The 17,993-nt window shown below is 45.5% G+C and overlaps 1 protein-coding gene across 1 annotated transcript; it reads left to right on the top strand.

Annotated features, from left to right (window-relative positions):
* Positions 1 to 1,717: 1,717 nt before the first annotated feature.
* LOC148474073 (ficolin-1-A-like) lies at positions 1,718 to 16,716 on the top strand. Its single transcript, XM_088459153.1, has 8 exons — positions 1,718 to 1,812; positions 4,221 to 4,334; positions 4,452 to 4,514; positions 5,746 to 5,781; positions 6,873 to 7,000; positions 7,925 to 8,054; positions 11,639 to 11,773; positions 16,267 to 16,716. Exons 1-8 carry the CDS (start codon positions 1,731 to 1,733, stop codon positions 16,515 to 16,517), a joined length of 939 nt encoding a protein of 312 aa, XP_088315279.1. The 5' UTR covers positions 1,718 to 1,730; the 3' UTR covers positions 16,518 to 16,716.
* The last annotated feature ends 1,277 nt before the right edge of the window (positions 16,717 to 17,993 follow it).

The following is a 17,993-nucleotide window of genomic DNA, read 5'->3' as shown; positions in this document are numbered from 1 at the left end:
GGCAGCAGTAGCATGACACGATTCACAGTGAATCGAGCCATCAAGCCTCTGGACCTCTCGATTCTCTGGGGAAGTGGCTGGGATCTGAGAGGCTGGTGTGCACACTCTAGAGTGCGGGAGAACACACCAATATTAGAGTCTCCCGAACATTCCAAGAAGATATGTGAATATGTGGCCCCTGACTAAGGAAGTTACCAGGCTATAACTTTGGTAGAAAGCTGATATTAATAAAGTAATGTATGAGACAATGTAATACCCGGTTCTAAGTGGTATGACCACTCACAGGGTTTTTTCATTGGGAGTGATGAAGAGTGGAAGAACTCTGGGCCCGATTCAGCAAGGAACGCAACTCTGTGATCGCACGCACCCAGTGCGTGCTAAAGTATGCAGACGCTTGCGATCGCAATGCCATCACAGCACAAGAAGCAGACGCCCAGCAATACATACAGGCGCCCCCTTACCTTTACTCACATCCGTAAGACTGCGTAAACATCGGTAACATCTAGAACCATCGGACCCATACGCACAGTTGTGGTTGACCTAAGCTCACTCAGATATTGCTAAACTTCCTGCCTGTGTAGTTACAGACAACCTCACATTACGGGGTATTTATAACAGCACTTTTTTGTCTTTTTGGCAGTCACCCTGCGAGCCTGCGCCGCACAAAAGGGCCATGTCCGCGCTTCAAAATGGGGTCTTGCGGGCAGGGCCATTCTAGGGAGCGGCGACCATTGCAATCGCACGGGGCCCTCCGCCTCTGGCCCCTGCTGTGGAACGCTGGCCTCTGAAACGACCTGAGGCTAAAGAAGCCTCTGATCGCTTCAGAGACCAGTGTTCCCAGTAATGCAGTGCGCAGGTGACGTCATGACATCACCCGCGCCATGAGAAGCCTGCCCTGCGTTCCTGCTGGATTTAGATAGATCCAGTCAGAGCGAGGCAGCAGGAGTGTTATGATGTGTACCGTGCATACGATATTTCGGCCGCCATATCGTCCAGTGTGTACCCAGCATGACTTTAACAAGTAAAATGGCCCCCTTAGTTCTGAGCCCCATAGCAGCCACACCCCTTGCATCTATTGTAGTTCCCCCGTCCCAGTCCCATGTACATGCTTCCGGCGGCGGTCTTTTGAGGGATATATTCGGAAGAGGACCTTTTTTGTGCCATCTTTCTGAAGATATCAGCCGAAAAAACACCACTGGCAGCAGGTATAGGGGAAGCTTGCTCCCAGGGCCTTTAATGAATCGCGTAATCGCGACACCCCCTCCTGCTTTACAATGCTGAGAATCTCGGCTATGTACAGCGAGGGCGGGACTACAATGATGCAACCATGGAACCACACCCCTGAACCTCCCACATGGCTGTGCAGTCCCACCCCCTCCACATCTTCTGCCTGACTACTGCCTCCCCTAGGAGATAGCCAGCAAAACTGGAACTGTGAATTCTCTTTATTATATAATGTCCCCTTATAAAAAAAATGGGATCCAATGCTTTGGTAGACACTTGGGCACCCCTTAGCTAGTTTAAAAAAAAAAAAAAACAATAGTATGTGGAAAGAAATCTCTCCAGAGTCAGTGTAGTTGGGAAACAACAGAAATGTCATCAAAAGGTCTTTTATGCTGAAATACTGATTGCTACACGTCAGGAAGTGCGTTAGGACACTTTGCGCAGTAAATATAAAGCTTCAGAATGTACTGTAGGGAAATAGTCGTCAGCAGCTCCAGGTAACAGCCATGAGGGGACACACTCGCAGCTCCATCTGTTATCTGCTCTGGCTGAGCGTCATCCTTTGCTCTGCGGAGGACACGTGCCCAGGTAGGGGATAGCTAGGACTGCTGCTATAATATTATCTCCCAACTGCACACATTAATGGCTTAATTATAACGGTAGTGGATTTCAGCAATGGACGACTGAGGCCGTATTAAGAGTTGGACGCTAATTCCTGTCGACACTGCCTTGGATCACCATCGCGACCATCAGTTGCGATGGTTGCCGCTTTGGCCTGCCTGCGTACGCTGAGACTCACTCAGCCTGGCCAACTGAACTGTACAGCTGGGTCCAAGAAGTCTGCAGCCGACGCAGACCCTGGGCTTGGCATGTCTTCAAAACAGGGGCGTCATGCCCATTTTGGAGAACAGTTTTAGTTGCCGCCCCCCAAAAGGTCGACATGTACAAAAGGTTAACCCATAAAAGGTCTACTGAACAAAAGGTGGACATGGGAATTGTTGACACACACACAAAAAAATGGTTGACACGCAGGGTTTTTATTATTTTTTAGGGTTAGGGTTAGGCACTTACCGGAGGGTTAAGAAGGACAGTTAGGGTTATTCATTTACCCCGATGGTTAGGTTTAGGAACTAGGGACCTGATTCAGGCCCACTCGCGAGCGGCTGTCCGCTCGCAAGTGGGTCGATGGTCTGCACTGCGCATGCGCACGACAGAGGGAGCTCCGTCGTGCGCATGCGCGAGACGCAACGAGCGAAGGACTTTCCTTCGCTCGTAGTGTCTGATCAAAGGGGGCGTGCTGTCGATGTTGATTGACAGCACGACCCCTTTGGTGGGCGTGCCGGGGGAACGCCTACCGTCAGAAGCCGGCCCCACTGACAACACTAGTGATGTCAATGGGAGTGATTTTGGCTCTAATAGAGCCAAAATCACTCCTGGCCTTGCGGTTGAGAAACTCAACCGCAGGCTTCTGCTCGCAGTGGCGATGGTCGCGACCATCATCCTGCACGCTCGTATATGCTGTGGGTGGTGACCCACAGCTATACGAGCGTCCAGGTGGACGCTCCATATTTATGGAGGTGGGCCCTGATTCAGAGCGAGCGCTCTGGTCAGAGCGTCCGGCTCTGAATCAGGGCCTAGGTGAGAAAGTTAAAGTTAGGCACCAAAAGGAGGGTTAGGGTGAAGATTAGGGTTAAAAAACAAAAAAAGTGTAGACCATTTTTATGATGACCTTTTGTAAGTTGACTTACTGTACATCCATGTCGACATTTTGTGTGTCGTCCTTTTGTCCCTCTTGACCTATTGACTATCTACCATTTGGCGTCTATCTAGACATTGTCTAGATAGACGCCAAATCAAATGGTCATCGACCATTTTACTGTCGATCTAATGAACCACACCCAGTGGCAGGCAGGACCTGCTTCACCACAAGGCAGTAGCCTAGGAGGTCTATTTACTAAGCAGTGTTAGGAGACAGAGTGAAAAGTGATAAGAAAGTGATAAGGTGCCAGCCAATCCTCTCCCGACTGTCATTTTTCAAACACAGCCTGTGAGATGACATTTGGGAGCTGATTGGCTGGCACCTTATAACAGACTTTTCACTCTGTCTCCTTACACTGCTTAGTAAATAGACCCCTAGGTCACCAAAATGTAGGGGGCACATAAAACAAGGCATGAGTGACAGTGACATAACGCCACTCATTATCTCCACAATAGGCGACAAACATTCCACCCAAAGTGGCATGTGGGGCACGTACCGATGTCAGGGCATGTGGGGTGTATTGGCATGCGGATGGTGTGGAGGCATGTGTAGGCTTTTTTGAGGGTGAGTGATGGGCAGTTTATTTTTAATATCACTAAGAAAATAATATTCATTCATTATTCTCGTTGTTCCTACTTATATATTGTACATAGATTAGTAACTTTGCTACACAGTATATTAGACCCTGTTACACACAAACCAATGTTGTATCTATAATGGGTGCATTCGGGCCACTGGGTTCACGTCGGCCCACACCCTGCACCCACTTATTCAATACTTTCTATCCGGAGTCCAGCGCTGCACAAATCATTGTGAATATGGCGTGGCGGCCATTTTCCCAGCTTTTTGTGTATAGGCAGTAGGAAAATCACCAGGAAAATGGATGCCGCACCACCATTCCCCGGAGACCTGCTCATGCACAGTAGACTCTGGCAGAGCGCTAGAGTCGACTAGTGCTCAGTCTATGCTCAATGCGCTGCCGGGATGAGAGGAGCGGACCCAGGACAATGACTGCACACAAGCCCCCTTCTTTCTTAAAACGCCCCTGACAAAAGCCTACCAATTCCACACCTATTACTGGTGAGCCCATACCCCTTCTACAGCAGGCCACGCAAGCAGCCATTTTGGCTGCCAGAAAGGAGGCCACTAGGTTTCTTCCTGACCCCTGAGTGCGCTTGAAGGGAACGGGTAACAGATTGCAGCTCATGATAGTAACCTTCCTCTTATCTCACCACAGATGTGAAGCTCATTGGGGTCGGGGGATCAGAAAAGATGGCTATTTTAAGGGGTTGTCCTGGGACCCCAGGTGCACCAGGACATCCCGGAATGACAGGACCCACTGGACAAAAAGGTACTAATTCTACCCGCACACAATGCCATGTCAGTGTAACTGTTCCTGATCCACAGCAGATTGCTACACAAGGAACAGACCCGCACCTTTCTAATTGTTTATATCTCATGTATCCAGGAGACCGAGGCGATAAGGGCTCACCGGGAATTCCTGGGAAGCAAGGACCTGCAGGAGTGAAAGGTAAATAGCTTGAAATAGCCAGAAAATATACAACATAGGGCCTGTGTCTTTGGATGCAGCAGCGATGTGAAAATAGCAAAAGGGGTCTCAGGAGAAAAGACACCTCCTGACAGCCTGAGTGGTGCATCTGAAGACACTGCATCGGATCATCATCGTGACCATGGTTGCAGCATCGACCATCTGTGAAAGCCAAAGACTACTCAGAATGGCTGTCTTACCTGCGTAGCCAAGGCCAGGAAATCTGCATCTTCCTAATAAGACCCTGGTCTCAGCACTTCCAGAAAACGGAAGCAACATGCCCTCGTTTCCAGAAACCCAGGCGGCTCCTCCAATACCCCTCCCCCTAACGGCGAGTTACGGTTTTGGGGAACAGCAAGAGATCTCGCAGTAGAAGACTGGCGGGTGTGTAGTACAGATCCTGTGCATGCGGTGATTTTCCAACTTCGAAGATGTACACAAATGAGGCCCTAATGGTAATGGCGGTTCTTGGAGCGCCGATTCCTATATGTTTAGTGAGATTTATGAAAGTGCTTATAAATATTGATGTAGGATAAATCCTATAACGCAGCAAGAAAAAAGGCTGCACTCCCGTAGGTTCTGAGCAGCAGCGGGAAGGTGGTTTATTCAGGCACGTCGATTGGGACTGTGGGGGAGATGTATCAAGCATTGGGGAAAGATAAAGTGGAGACGTTGTGTCCCCAGTCCCCAGGACACACTAACAGGGCATGTTTTCCTGGTCTCCTCACAGAATCGCAAGTGAAATAATTAGAACCACCTATGGATATTTTAAAGTCTGTCATCCAGTAATGAATACATCTGTGCTCCAGCAAGGTCATATGGAAAACATGCACTGCTAGTGTGCCACGAAGACTGGATTTGAGAAGCAACGGCTCCGACGACAGGTTTAGTCTAGAGATGTCCGGGTTTTGTTTTTGGCAAAACCACCCTCAAGTGTTATGGTTGGGATTCAGTTTTAATTTTGGATTTCTTTAAAATTGATCAAAACAACTAAAATCATGTGATCTGGACCTGCTTACATGCAATCCAATACTCGAGATTCGGTTTTTATATCTGAGTTCCGAACCGCAGACCCGAGCCGGGACTCCGTTCTACTCAGAACCCCAAAGTTCCGGTGCGTTTGGTTTTCAGGAAAACTGAACCGCAGATCTCTAGTTTAGCCCATGTGTACATTACCAGCGTCTGTAATAATAATTATACTTTCTCTGCCTAGGTGATAAAGGAGACCAAGGAGTCCTCGTCCAGGGAAGTGAGTAGTATGCAAATGAGGAAAAATAATATATATAATAAATACTGATTTATGTTTTTTACTGTACTATGAGTGTCATAAATCACATTTCTTTTATTCATTTGAATTTATTCACTATGTGTGTGTTTTGACTTGAGTGTGTTGTCCTGAAATGGAAACAGGAAATTACAGGGTAATGTAATTATTTTAAATAACTATCTTCATAATTTGTGGACCATCCATATAAGAAATATGCTAAATACTTTCTTACCTTCAGATCTAGTGGCTGGTTCAGGGATTTAAAAAAAACCACATAAAGATATCCATGCTTGAGACAAGATGGTTAAATCTACTTGTATGAGGTACTAATTAAGTCACCTGTGATCAAGCATGGATATCCTTAAAACCTGGACTGTAATGGCAGAGTTTGGGAAAGTCTGATTTTAAAGAATTTCACTCACTTCCAAAAAGATGCCTGGCCTGAGTACTGGCGATCAAGCTATCCAGTGGGTTCCCCAACGTTTTGCAAGTATGTTCCGCTGCTCAGCTTTCTCCAGTGGACAATGTGCTGCCTATCTGGAAAAAAATCTGGGGTGGCAGGTGCGAGGAGAGGATGGGAGAGGAGGCGGGACTCTCCTGCAGGCTTACCTGGAGACAACTGCAGGACGAAGGGGGGCCAGTCGAATAGCAAGAACATTATGTAGTTACTGTTTTAGGTTTTACTTAAATATTGAACCCAACACTGGCTTTTCTGCTTTTAGTGGTATTATCCTCTAATACCTCTTCATGAGGAGCATGTAAAATGGCAATATAAAAAAAGTATTATTATATATTTCTTTAAACAAGTCACAGTCGGGGTTACAGGGCACAGAGTTCAATGTGTACAGTAATGCGTATGATGGATTTAGATGTAAAAAAGTTTAAAAAGTGTCTATGGAAATTATTTTAAAACATTGGCAACAATGTGCATATAGTGTACTTAGTTATACTGTAAAGTGTCAAATAATGTGTTTAGTGTCCAGTTGGGTGTAGGGGACACACGGTATGTGCTTTAATGTATAGTTCACATATTCAATTTACTTTGAATGTTAAGTATCAATAACTTTATTTAGCCGCACAGAACTGCAAGCAACTTCTGGACCAGGGACTGAGTCTAACTGGCTGGTACACAGTTTACCCACCAGGTGGTGCTCCTCTCCCAGTGATGTGTGACATGGAAACTGATGGGGGAGGATGGTTGGTAGGTACTGCGTGTCTGATTGGTTATTGGTTATAGGGTGGTCATTTCAGTTAGTGATGTATAAGCCAGAGCCGTAACTAGACTTTTTGGTGCCCTGTGCCAGAAAGAGCATTGGCGCCCCCCTCATTTTGCAAAGAGACATAATGCACCCAAAAAAGGTGAATGGCCTCATGGGGAAGGGCCAGGGAAGAATGATAATAAACAGAAATTTGACAAGCCCAAACAGCGCCCCCTGGCCTGTGGTGCCCTGTGCGATGGCACCGGCCGCACTACCCTAGCTACGGCCCTGGTAAAAGCTAATGGATCATTTAAAAAAAAAAAAAAAACAGACTTCAAATGGTATACAGTGGTGCATGGTCCCACTGAAATCACCCAGCCCCAGCATTTAAACACACATATTTAGATCAGGGTAACACAAAATGCGACCGTAGCAGAACTACAAGTCTCTACACAGTATACATCGCTGGGAGCAAATAAAATAAATAGCAATTGGCACCTTAGTGAAACCACATTGCACTGCAGGTGGAGCAGATATAAAATGAGCAGAGAGATGTATAGTTGGGAAAAGGTGGTGTCCTTGTTTAATTCAGTATTTCAGAGTAAAAACTAATTTGCCCAGTGTTTGTCCTCTACATGCAAAAGCAGCCGGTATTTTCCCTGCAGGCAATAACATAAATGCATTCGCACCCTTTGCATTACAGCATGGTCTGTTCCGGGAGCAAATTGCTCCTTGTTTGCTCCTTTTTTTAATTTTGCTCCTAACTCTGAATGTGGCCCATAGTGTTTACAGGAGACTGTAGTTATGCACAATTACACAATATGGAATCTCCCCTGTGAGTATTGTAGGCTCGCCCAGCAGCTAGCACTTCAGTGGGCACAATATTGTTACAATATGATATGTGGACGTCATTCCTCCTTTCCCAGGTGTTCCAGAGGCGGGTGGATGGTTCTGTGGATTTCTATAGGGATTGGAACAACTACAAGAGGGGATTTGGGAATCAAGGCGGCGAATTCTGGCTGGGGAACGATAACATTCACCGTCTCACGTCTTCAGGTTTGGTCGCACTTAGTTCAATGCATAGAGCTGTGGGGAAATATGGGCTTATGAATTAATACCCTTATATAATACTTGTTATGGGCCAGCTTTAGTTTTGGATGTAAGTAATCTCCAGTCCTCACAAATGTGTTTTGTTGTACTGCGCTCGTGCAATAAAATGAAGAGATGACGTGTAATTCTGAGCCTGGTTGGACTTACACTGGTGTGCCCTAAGCCAGGCGAGGGAATCAAGAGACACACAGGCTGCTTACAGTAAGGGATATACTACAAGCCACTAGGAGGTGCAGCCTATCCAGATCTTCTAGATGCTCCGTTTACGAAGCACTTGTCACACTTTGTAGGAAAAAAAATATTTGGGGTTCACTGTTTTGTGTGGCTGTTGTGAGTGATTGTGAGTGTGCATTGCTAACCTGGGTTTCCCTACCTACTGAAAATAATATTTATGTACCCTGAAGCTATGGAGCAATGATTGCAGGAGATTGTGGTGAAGGTGTACTGGAGCTGAGGAGCTATGATTGCAGGAGATTGTGGTGAAGATGTACTGGAGCTCAGGAGCAATGATTGCAGAAGATTGTGGTGAAGATGTACTGGAGCTGAGGAGCAATGATTGCAGCAGATTGTGGTGAAGGTGTACTGGAGCTATGGAACAATGATTGCAGGAGATTGTGGTGAAGGTGTACTGGAGCTATGGAGCAATGATTGCAGGAGATTGTGGTGAAGATGTACTAGAGCCGAGGCGCAATGATTGCAGGAGATTGTGGTGAAGGTGTACTGGAGCTATGGAGCAATGATTGCAGGAGATTGTGGTGAAGGTGTACTGGAGCTGAGGAGCAATGATTGCAGGAGATTGTGATGAAGGTGTACTGGAGCTATGGAGCAGTGATTGCAGGAGATTGTGGTGAAGGTGTACTGGAGCTATGGAGCACTGATTGCAGGAGATTGTGGTGAAGGTGTACTGGAGCTATGGAGCAATGATTGCAGGAGATTGTGGTGAAGGTAAACTGAAGCTGAGGAGCAATGATTGCAGGAGATTGTGGTGAAGGTGTACTGGAGCAATGATTGCAGGAGACTGTGGTGAAGGTGTACTGGAGCTGAGGAGCAATGATTGCAGGAGATTGTGGTGAAGGTGTACTGGAGCTATGGAGCAAAGATTGCAGGAGATTGTGGTGAAGGTGTACTGGAGCTATGGAGCAATGATTGCAGGAGATTGTGGTGAAGGTGTACAGGAGCTATGGAGCAATGATTGCAGGAGATTGTGGTGAAGGTGTACTGGAGCTGAGGAGCAATGATTGCAGGAGATTGTGGTGCAGTTGTACTGGAGCTGAGGAGCAATGATTGCAGGAGATTGTGGTGAAGGTGTACTGGAGCTGAGGAGCAATGATTGCAGGAGATTGTGGTGAAGGTGTACTGGAGCTATGGAGCAATGATTGCAGGAGATTGTGGTGAAGGTAAACTGGAGCTGAGGAGCAATGATTGCAGGAGATTGTGGTGAAGGTGTACTGGAGCTATGGAGCAATGATTGCAGGAGATTGTGGTGAAGGTAAACTGAAGCTGAGGAGCAATGATTGCAGGAGATTGTGGTGAAGATGTACTGGAGCAATGATTGCAGGAGACTGTGGTGAAGGTGTACTGGAGCTATGGAGCAATGATTGCAGGAGATTGTGGTGAAGGTGTACTGGAGCCGAGGAGCAATGATTGCAGGAGATTGTGGTGAAGGTGTACTAGAGCTATGGAGCAATGATTGCAGGAGATTGTGGTGAAGGTATACTGGAGCTATGGAGCAATGATTGCAGGAGATTGTGGTGAAGGTGTACTGGAGCCGAGGAGCAATGATTGCAGGAGATTGTGGTGAAGGTGTACTGGAGCTATGGAGCAATGATTGCAGGAGATTGTGGTGAAGGTGTACAAGAGCTGAGGAGCAATGATTGCAGGAGATTGTGGTGAAGGTGTACTAGAGCTATTGAGCAATGATTGCAGGAGATTGTGGTGAAGGTATACTGGAGCTATGGAGCAATGATTGCAGGAGATTGTGGTGAAGGTGTACTGGAGCCGAGGAGCAATGATTGCAGGAGATTGTGGTGAAGGTGTACTGGAGCTATGGAGCAATGATTGCTGGAGATTGTGGTGAAGGTGTACAGGAGCTGAGGAGCAATGATTGCAGGAGATTGTGGTGAAGGTGTACTGGAGCTATGGAGCGATGATTGCAGGAGATTGTGGTGAAGATGAGGTGGGTAGATCATAGATACGGAGACGTGATCATAGGATCTCATTCATAAATGTGCAGCATTGTATAGTCACAGGGAGGCGGCTATGCAGGTCCAGATTAAAGGGGGGGGTGACAGGGGTGGTTGCCTTGGGTCCCCCCCACACAGGGCCAGTGGCACCTGTTCCTGGATGGGGGATCAGCTGCCACGGCTCTGAATTCTAATGCATGCAGTGGCACAGCCAGTGCCGAATACAGCACAGAGCAGCTCCTGTCCAGAGTGAGTCCGAGTCCCCTCATCGGCTGATTACTCATCTGACCTGAGTACACCCGGTATAGATGCTCCCTCCCAAGCCCCCTCATCAGCGTCATAGACATCATGTGTCATGTGACGCTGATGAGGGGACCAGGGAGGGTGCAGCTTTACCAGGCACACTCAGGTCAGGTGAGTAATCAGCTACGGGGATGGAGCAGTACGCTCAGCGTGGTTTGGGGGAAGGGGGGGTAGGCTCCATATGGCTTGGGAGGGGGGGTATGCTACATGTGATTTGTAGGGCCCCCAAAACATAGTTGCTCTGGGGCCCCCACAAGCCTTAATCCAGCCGTGCAGCTATTCAATACCAACTCAAATGCAGCAGGAGGTGTCTGTAAGTAATATACACCTCCCTACATATTCTGCGATTCGAATGCCGCATCCATAGACACTGCCTCGGATCACATTCACTCTGGGGATCTGCAACAAAATTGCGGGATACGTTCTGTAGTTGCGCAGGCCCCAAAATATTGCAGATGTACGCAAACCAAATCTCTGAATCAGGCTCACATTCCATAAAAGGTATGATGTAAGGTTGTGCGTCTACGCTTTTTCCGTTTCCTCCCGTATCACCCTCCCACTAACGCTGTCCTCCATTGTGAACATGCCTCACAGCGTTCCATGTATATAAAATGAACACATCCAAAGATTCAACCAAAATGACAGATAATGTTTTTTAAAATATAAATGAAGAAAAAAAGATACAAAGCAGTGACATAGTGACACCCTGGCATCTCTGCAAAGCCCGGTCCTTACAGGGTTAATGTCCAATTTGGCCATGATTTGATTGATAACTTCATGGCCAACTGGGTCCCATTAGTGCAACTGAAAGATGACCACCCGCACAGGTCCTTAGTTATCATCTTCTGGACTGGTCACATTTATAGCCAAGTCCGATAACTCGATTGTATTACCATAGGACATTGCTGTCACTTTGGAGATACATGCTGTGATACTGGGAAATCCCCCGGTACTGGCTGTGATGTCATCATGTGTGTGGCTTAGTTGCTTCCAGGTCTCATTTCTCATTACTGATCCCTAACCCTTCTCTGTTGCCATTGTCAGGAACCTTCCAGTTACGCATCGATCTCACCGATTTTGCAGACAGCCGCACCTACGCCTTATACAGCAATTTCCGCATTGCAGGGGAGAGAGAGAATTACTTGATGAGTGACATCAGCTTTGTAGCAGGAAATGCAGGTATTACTGTGCAAACCTCCCAATAAGGCAAGAAGAAAATTGGGGAGGGGAGGCGGTTTGTAAATCCCTAATGTATGTACCCAAACTCCCATTACCCCTTATCTAAAGGGAACTATACATCAGGCGGCCGTTTCCCCAATCCAAACGGAACCGCCGATCCGCTGGCCGCAAATCAGATCGTCGGCCATTGATGATCGCAGATCCGTCGGGGAATCGGGGAAACTCTTCATCTTAAAAATCCCTGATTTGCTGATCACAGTCATATTTTGATCGCGATTGGCAAATCAATGAAATCCAACATGTTGGATTTCACGATGCCCCGACCCCGGTGTCTTGGAATCGGGAAATTGCGGCAATCTGTCCCCAATGTATGTGGGCCTTAAGTCAGTGGTTTTCAAACTGGGTCCTCAGGACCCCACACAGGTCACGTTTTCCAGGTCGCCCAGCAGGCGCACAGGTGTTTTCATTACTCACTGACACATTTTATAAGATCCACAGGTGGAGGCAATTATTGCACTTGCGATTCTGCGAGGAGACCTGGAAAACATGCACTGTTTAGGGTCCTGCGGACCGAGTTTGAAAACTGTGATTTAAGTCTGTAACTGTAAGCCCAGCACATTTTGTTCAGCAAATTGGGGACTGATGTCCGTCACACATGTTTCTTATTTGTGCACACGCCATAGTGGCAACATCTGTTTGGTGCAGTCTAGTATGGCCTTAAGCTGGCCACGCATCTAAAGATTATCTGTCCAACCAGTCAACTAGTTGATTGGTTGGAATGAAAATCTGGAAGGTATGAAAGCAAATACCAATCTGCAATTTGCTCCCAAACGCCAGAAAATGGACAAAAACTGTTGTTTGAACAAATAGTTTGGATCAAACATTTAAGGAACTTGTCTGACGACCATTTTCATCTGTTTTCTGGCATTTAGGAGCAAATTGCTGATCATCATTTAATCCCATACGTTACCACATTTTCATTCCAACCAATCAACTAGTTGGCTGGTTGGATGTAAGTTGGTCTAGTGTGTGGCCAGCTTTAGTCCTTATATGAAATGGTCCACAATGACACAGTACCTATGTGCTTGTGTTCGGCGCTTTTAAAGGACTTGTTCATTCATTCTAGAACCAGAAGAGGAAGGAGGTTCCGTTGGGCTACGTCGTGAACAGGGCCATAACTAGCTATGGGCGACCAACGTCCTTGTATTTGGTAGCCAGAATTGCAGACAAAGTGCCGCCCGGAGCATCCTCTGGATGCTCCAAACTGCTGACTGCAGCCAAAACAGTCCCCTAGAGCACTGCGCACACATTTGTCGAGGCCATGCCCTCTTTTCGCGTTTGCGCGAGCCTACGGCGTGCGCATCATGGACTTATGCCAGGCTCTTGTAAGTTGTCCGTTGTCGGATGCCGATGATTCTCTACAGCTCCTGTCGTATGTATTTGTTTAGAATCTAATCTAGCTTTATAATTACTTTCACTAGTAAGCATTTTAGGTATTATGATGTAAATAGGCTCAACCAATAGGGATGCTACTTTGTCTAGAGTGTTGGCAGATGTTTTGTCTCATTCATTTAATTATTCAAATGTGGATACGTAAATATAATGTTTGTTCATTACAGCTGTTCATCATAAAAGGCTATATACATAGTGTCCTGTAACATCTAATGCATTGGAGTCTAACACATTTCTAAATGTATCTCTGTCCTGACTGCTGATAAGTATTTGATATTTGGGAATTGCTTAGTGAAGATCTTGCATCAACTTGCAAAGCACCTGTTCAAGGGTATAGCAAGACGTATGGGGACCCCATAGGAAAATTCCCAGGGGGGGGCCCATGGTCCCATTCACCTTCCTGAGCCCTGTATTCTACAGCAGGGGAGCACATCTCTATATCCATACTGATGCAGGGAGGAGGGATGACAAGAGGTGCAGCCATGGCACCAACTATACATTAATATTATACATACCCATTAGAATTAGGGAGACTGTATAATATTTTTTTTATATTTTTTTTTCATTTACAATACTTATTATATGCTAATCAACATTCATTCATCCCATACTTGCCGACAATCAGCTCCAGCCTTCCGGGAGGGAGCTGATTGTCAGCTAGCAGCGGGGGGCGGGGCCGGCCATTGGGGGCAGAGCCGGGGACGGGGACGGTCAGGTTGTTTCTCATTGGGGGTGGAGCCGGGGGCGGGACTGCACCTTCGTGTCATCGTGGCTCCGCCCCCTCTTCACAATGCCGTTATTTTTGGTGTTGTGAAGCAGGGGGCGGGGCCACGATGACGCAATTCAGCGCGAATCGCGTCACTGGCCTCCCTGCTGCGGGGGTTTCTAGTTGTTTCAGGGGGGAGGTAGGGAGGGTCAGAGACTTCCGGGAGGCTTGCCTGCCTTTCCGGGGGGCCGGGAGCAGCACCCGAAAATCGGGAGGCTCGCGGCCAAATCGGGAGGGTAGGCAAGCCTGATTCATCTTGCATGTCAGCTAAGTAGGCAGATAGTGGAGATATTAGATCTTTTACAATCATAAGTCTTAGCTGTTATCTATTTTGTTTGTAAATGATCTAATATTTCCACTATCTGCCTCCTTAGCTGACATGTAGGATTAAATGAATGGTGATTAGCATATGGTAAATATTATAAATGGCAAAATATATATATGTTTTTTATTATAGTCTCCCTAATACTAGCAATTTATGATATAATGTGGTATATAGGAGGCAGCTACGATTGTTGCACATGGCCAGCAGCAGCACTCTGGTGAGAATAGGAGAGCCAAGTCTCAGGAGATGGTAGTGTAGCTCGGTGCAGGCAGGGAGGTGCCCGGACCCCACAGCAACAGCCAGACCCTCTGTAACTTACACCCCTGCACCTGTTATTTCTGTTTCTAAGAATAAGCCCAATATCATTGTTACTGTACTTACAATTATGTGCAAACCGTTTCTGCACATCAATTTTGATTTACCATGACAAATAAAAAATACACTGATTAATTACATCTAATTATGCTGCTACTGTATGTTGACAGGGGCACACACAGGCGCAGATCTCTGTGTATCAGTGAGACTGACGCTGTGAAGGCCGCACTTTATTGGCCAGGGACTAATAGTCCCTTAAACTTCTAAAGTACTCGACAAAGTTTTTAGCACCTAGATTAAGGAACCCCTTGCTGAGAGGTGTGGATTAACAGATAGATAGTAAAAAGGTCGACAGTGTCAAGATAGACACCAGATGTTAGTCAATAGGTCGGCAGGGACAAAATGTCGACACACTAAAGGTCGACATGTACAAATGGTCGGCAGGGTCAAAGGTCAACACAAAAATTGTTGACACAATATTATTTTTGTTTTCTAGCCCTAATCTTCAACCTAACCCTCCCCTTGGTGCTTAACCCTAACCATCTGAGTAGGTGTCTGACCCTAACCGTCCCTTCTAGTGCCTAACCCTAACCAACAAAAAAAATCATGTGTCAACCATTTTTGTATCGACCTTTTGTACCTGTCGACCTTCTTTTATGTTGATCCTTAGTGTGATGACTTTTTGTCCCAGTCGACCTATTGACTGTCTGACATCTGGTGTCTATCTAGACATTGTCGACCTTTTTACTGTCTATCTATAGTCCAGGAACCCCTTGCTGAGCTTCAACTTTAAGGGGCATATTCAATTTGGAGCGAAAAGTCCGGCAATGTCATTGCTGGTTTCAGGGTCGAAAAAGTATCGCGTTCGTCTCCGCGTATCCCTGTATTCAATTCCAAATCGGAGAAAACGGGGACCCGGCGAAAACGAAAACAGCGAAGAGTACTGTAATTCTTGGGGAAATCAGCCTGACGCGCCCCCAAAAGATGCTCTGACATGGGGGATCACTATGGGTACCCCCAAATAGCTCTGCTAAAGGTACGTGGGGTCTTTAAACGGTCTCAATAGCCTCTGTTTTGTGTTTTTAGGAAAGTGGTGAAGAATAGCATTTAGCAATTGTTTTTGGCAAAATTAGTAGTTCCATCAAATTTGGGGTACATGAAAAGGGGTGCAAGCATATTTTAAAATGGCTAATGTGAACTTTTAAAAAAACTTGAAAAATCCACCTGCTGCAATCACCTGCAATCCAAAAAACACCTGGGGCATACTTGGGGACCCCCCCTGAGTCTATTTCGCTAGTTTTAAATTTTGTCCCACAACTTTTTTTTTTTTTTTTTTTTGTGCCCCCAAAAAGAAAGTACTTGATTTTGGGGTGTCCTGTGGAATTTTTAAAAAATTTTAAATGGGGATAAGTGAAAACTTCGAAAATGACATCATCGGTGATAAAGTATCGTCGAAAACAGCTTTTCACAGCCTAATTGAATATGGCCCTTAGCTGGAACAAAGTAGACAAAATATATATAATTAGCAGTACAAAACGTAATTATCATTCTTTATCTGGACAGTTAAGGGTGTACTTTATACTCTGATTGAGCAGCAATATTTGGAATGTCATTATGTCTTCCTGTCTGTTCCAGGTGACTCACTTACCCTGCACAAAAATTACCAATTTTCCACCAAAGACAGAGACAACGATATAGACAAAAATAGCTGTGCCCAAACGTACAAAGGAGCGTGGTGGTATAAATACTGCCACGCGTCTAACCTGAATGGCCTCTACCTGAGGGGCAATCACAGCAGCTTTGCAGATGGAGTTAACTGGCTCACCGGTCGAGGGTATAATTACTCGTACAAAGTTTCAGAAATGAAAATTCGACCACAACCCTGAGAAAAGTTTCAAAAACTAAACTGTAGATAAGGGGTGAAATTGCCTGCGACTCGGATATAAGACCCTTACAACATAATTCAAGGTTTAACATGTTTATGATTGTATTTGGCATTATTAAAATACATTTATGCTTATTAATTATCATTTAAATTTTTGTCCTTATTGTAAGATTGAACCAGAGAATTCATTAAAACTAAAAAAAAACGCACCAATGTAACTCTTTGTCTTGGTCTGTTATGCACTTTGGTTGCCCTATATTACTTATTATGTAAAGTGTAACACAATGTATTAGTAATATTTGACCCCTTCATAAACAATTTTCATGAAAGGTTATTCATGGTGGCTCCTTGCACTATAAGAAGGGCTAATTCCACTTGTATATAAAATGCCATTACTCCTAAACCATATTCGAGTGAATACAGGATAATCCAGTTATGCAATGGGAGCACATTGGTACACTTATGGTAACAAATTATATATTTGATGTAATGTCCTGGGCCGGAATGTATTTTCCATAAGATGAGCTTTATTTGAAAGCTCCTTTTGAGTGCCTTCTAATACTATATAAAATGTATATACACAAATATACAGATATTATTTTCTGTAGCTCCACCCACAGTTCCTGAACCTATTTTTCTAGAAAAATAGCCGTTTATATATATAAATGTATATAATATAATATATGTCTAATTAAATACAAATAAAATATTGCACTCAACATCACCAATTGCATTTTGCAGTCTAACCACAAGGTGGCAGTAAACAGCAACTGTTATCAAAGGTAAATAGCTGTAAAGGTGCCCATCCACTAGTGACTAGGCGATTAAATTGAGCGATTTAACGATATCATTATCGTTCAATAATAGTTTCCAAATCGTTTAAAAAATGTCTAAAATGACCAGCGATGCGCGCTCCCGCTGGTCGATTTAGACATCTGTCATCGAGCAAACATGTTGGACAACCTGACGATAATGTCAGGATCAGCATGTTTGCAGAAGATTGATTGTGCCTACACTGAATGACTGCTCATTCAGTGCAGGCTCATCACAGACTGACATACGACTGCACGATAACAATGTCGTAATTGTGCAGTCTTTTGCCTGACTTCTGGTGTATAGACACCTTAACTCTAAAGGCTAATACACACTTGAAGATGCTGGCAACGATGAATGACTGCGGGAGGGGGGAGGCATGTACAGCCGGCTGGGAATATCGTTAACGACCCACAATGTAGGTCGTCCGGACCATACACAGTAATTGATATGAACGATATATCGTTGAACGATATCGTTCACTTTTATTGTCTAGTGTGTATGCGGCATAAGGGGAGATGTATGTACCAAATCTTCTAAAGAGGACAGGTAAAGAAGTCACTCATAGCAACCAATCAGCTTTTAGGTATCATTATACATCATGAAGCGGCGGTGCAGCCGATGCCTTGCACCGGGGCCCGCTGTGGTGCAGGGGCCCATAGCC

Source organism: Taudactylus pleione, unplaced genomic scaffold (assembly GCF_031769625.1).
Source record: "Taudactylus pleione unplaced genomic scaffold, aTauple2 ptg000897l, whole genome shotgun sequence".
Lineage (NCBI taxonomy): Eukaryota > Metazoa > Chordata > Amphibia > Anura > Myobatrachidae > Taudactylus > Taudactylus pleione.
The sequence above is the reverse complement of the archived record's forward strand: the minus strand, read 5'-3'. Positions and strand labels throughout refer to the sequence as shown.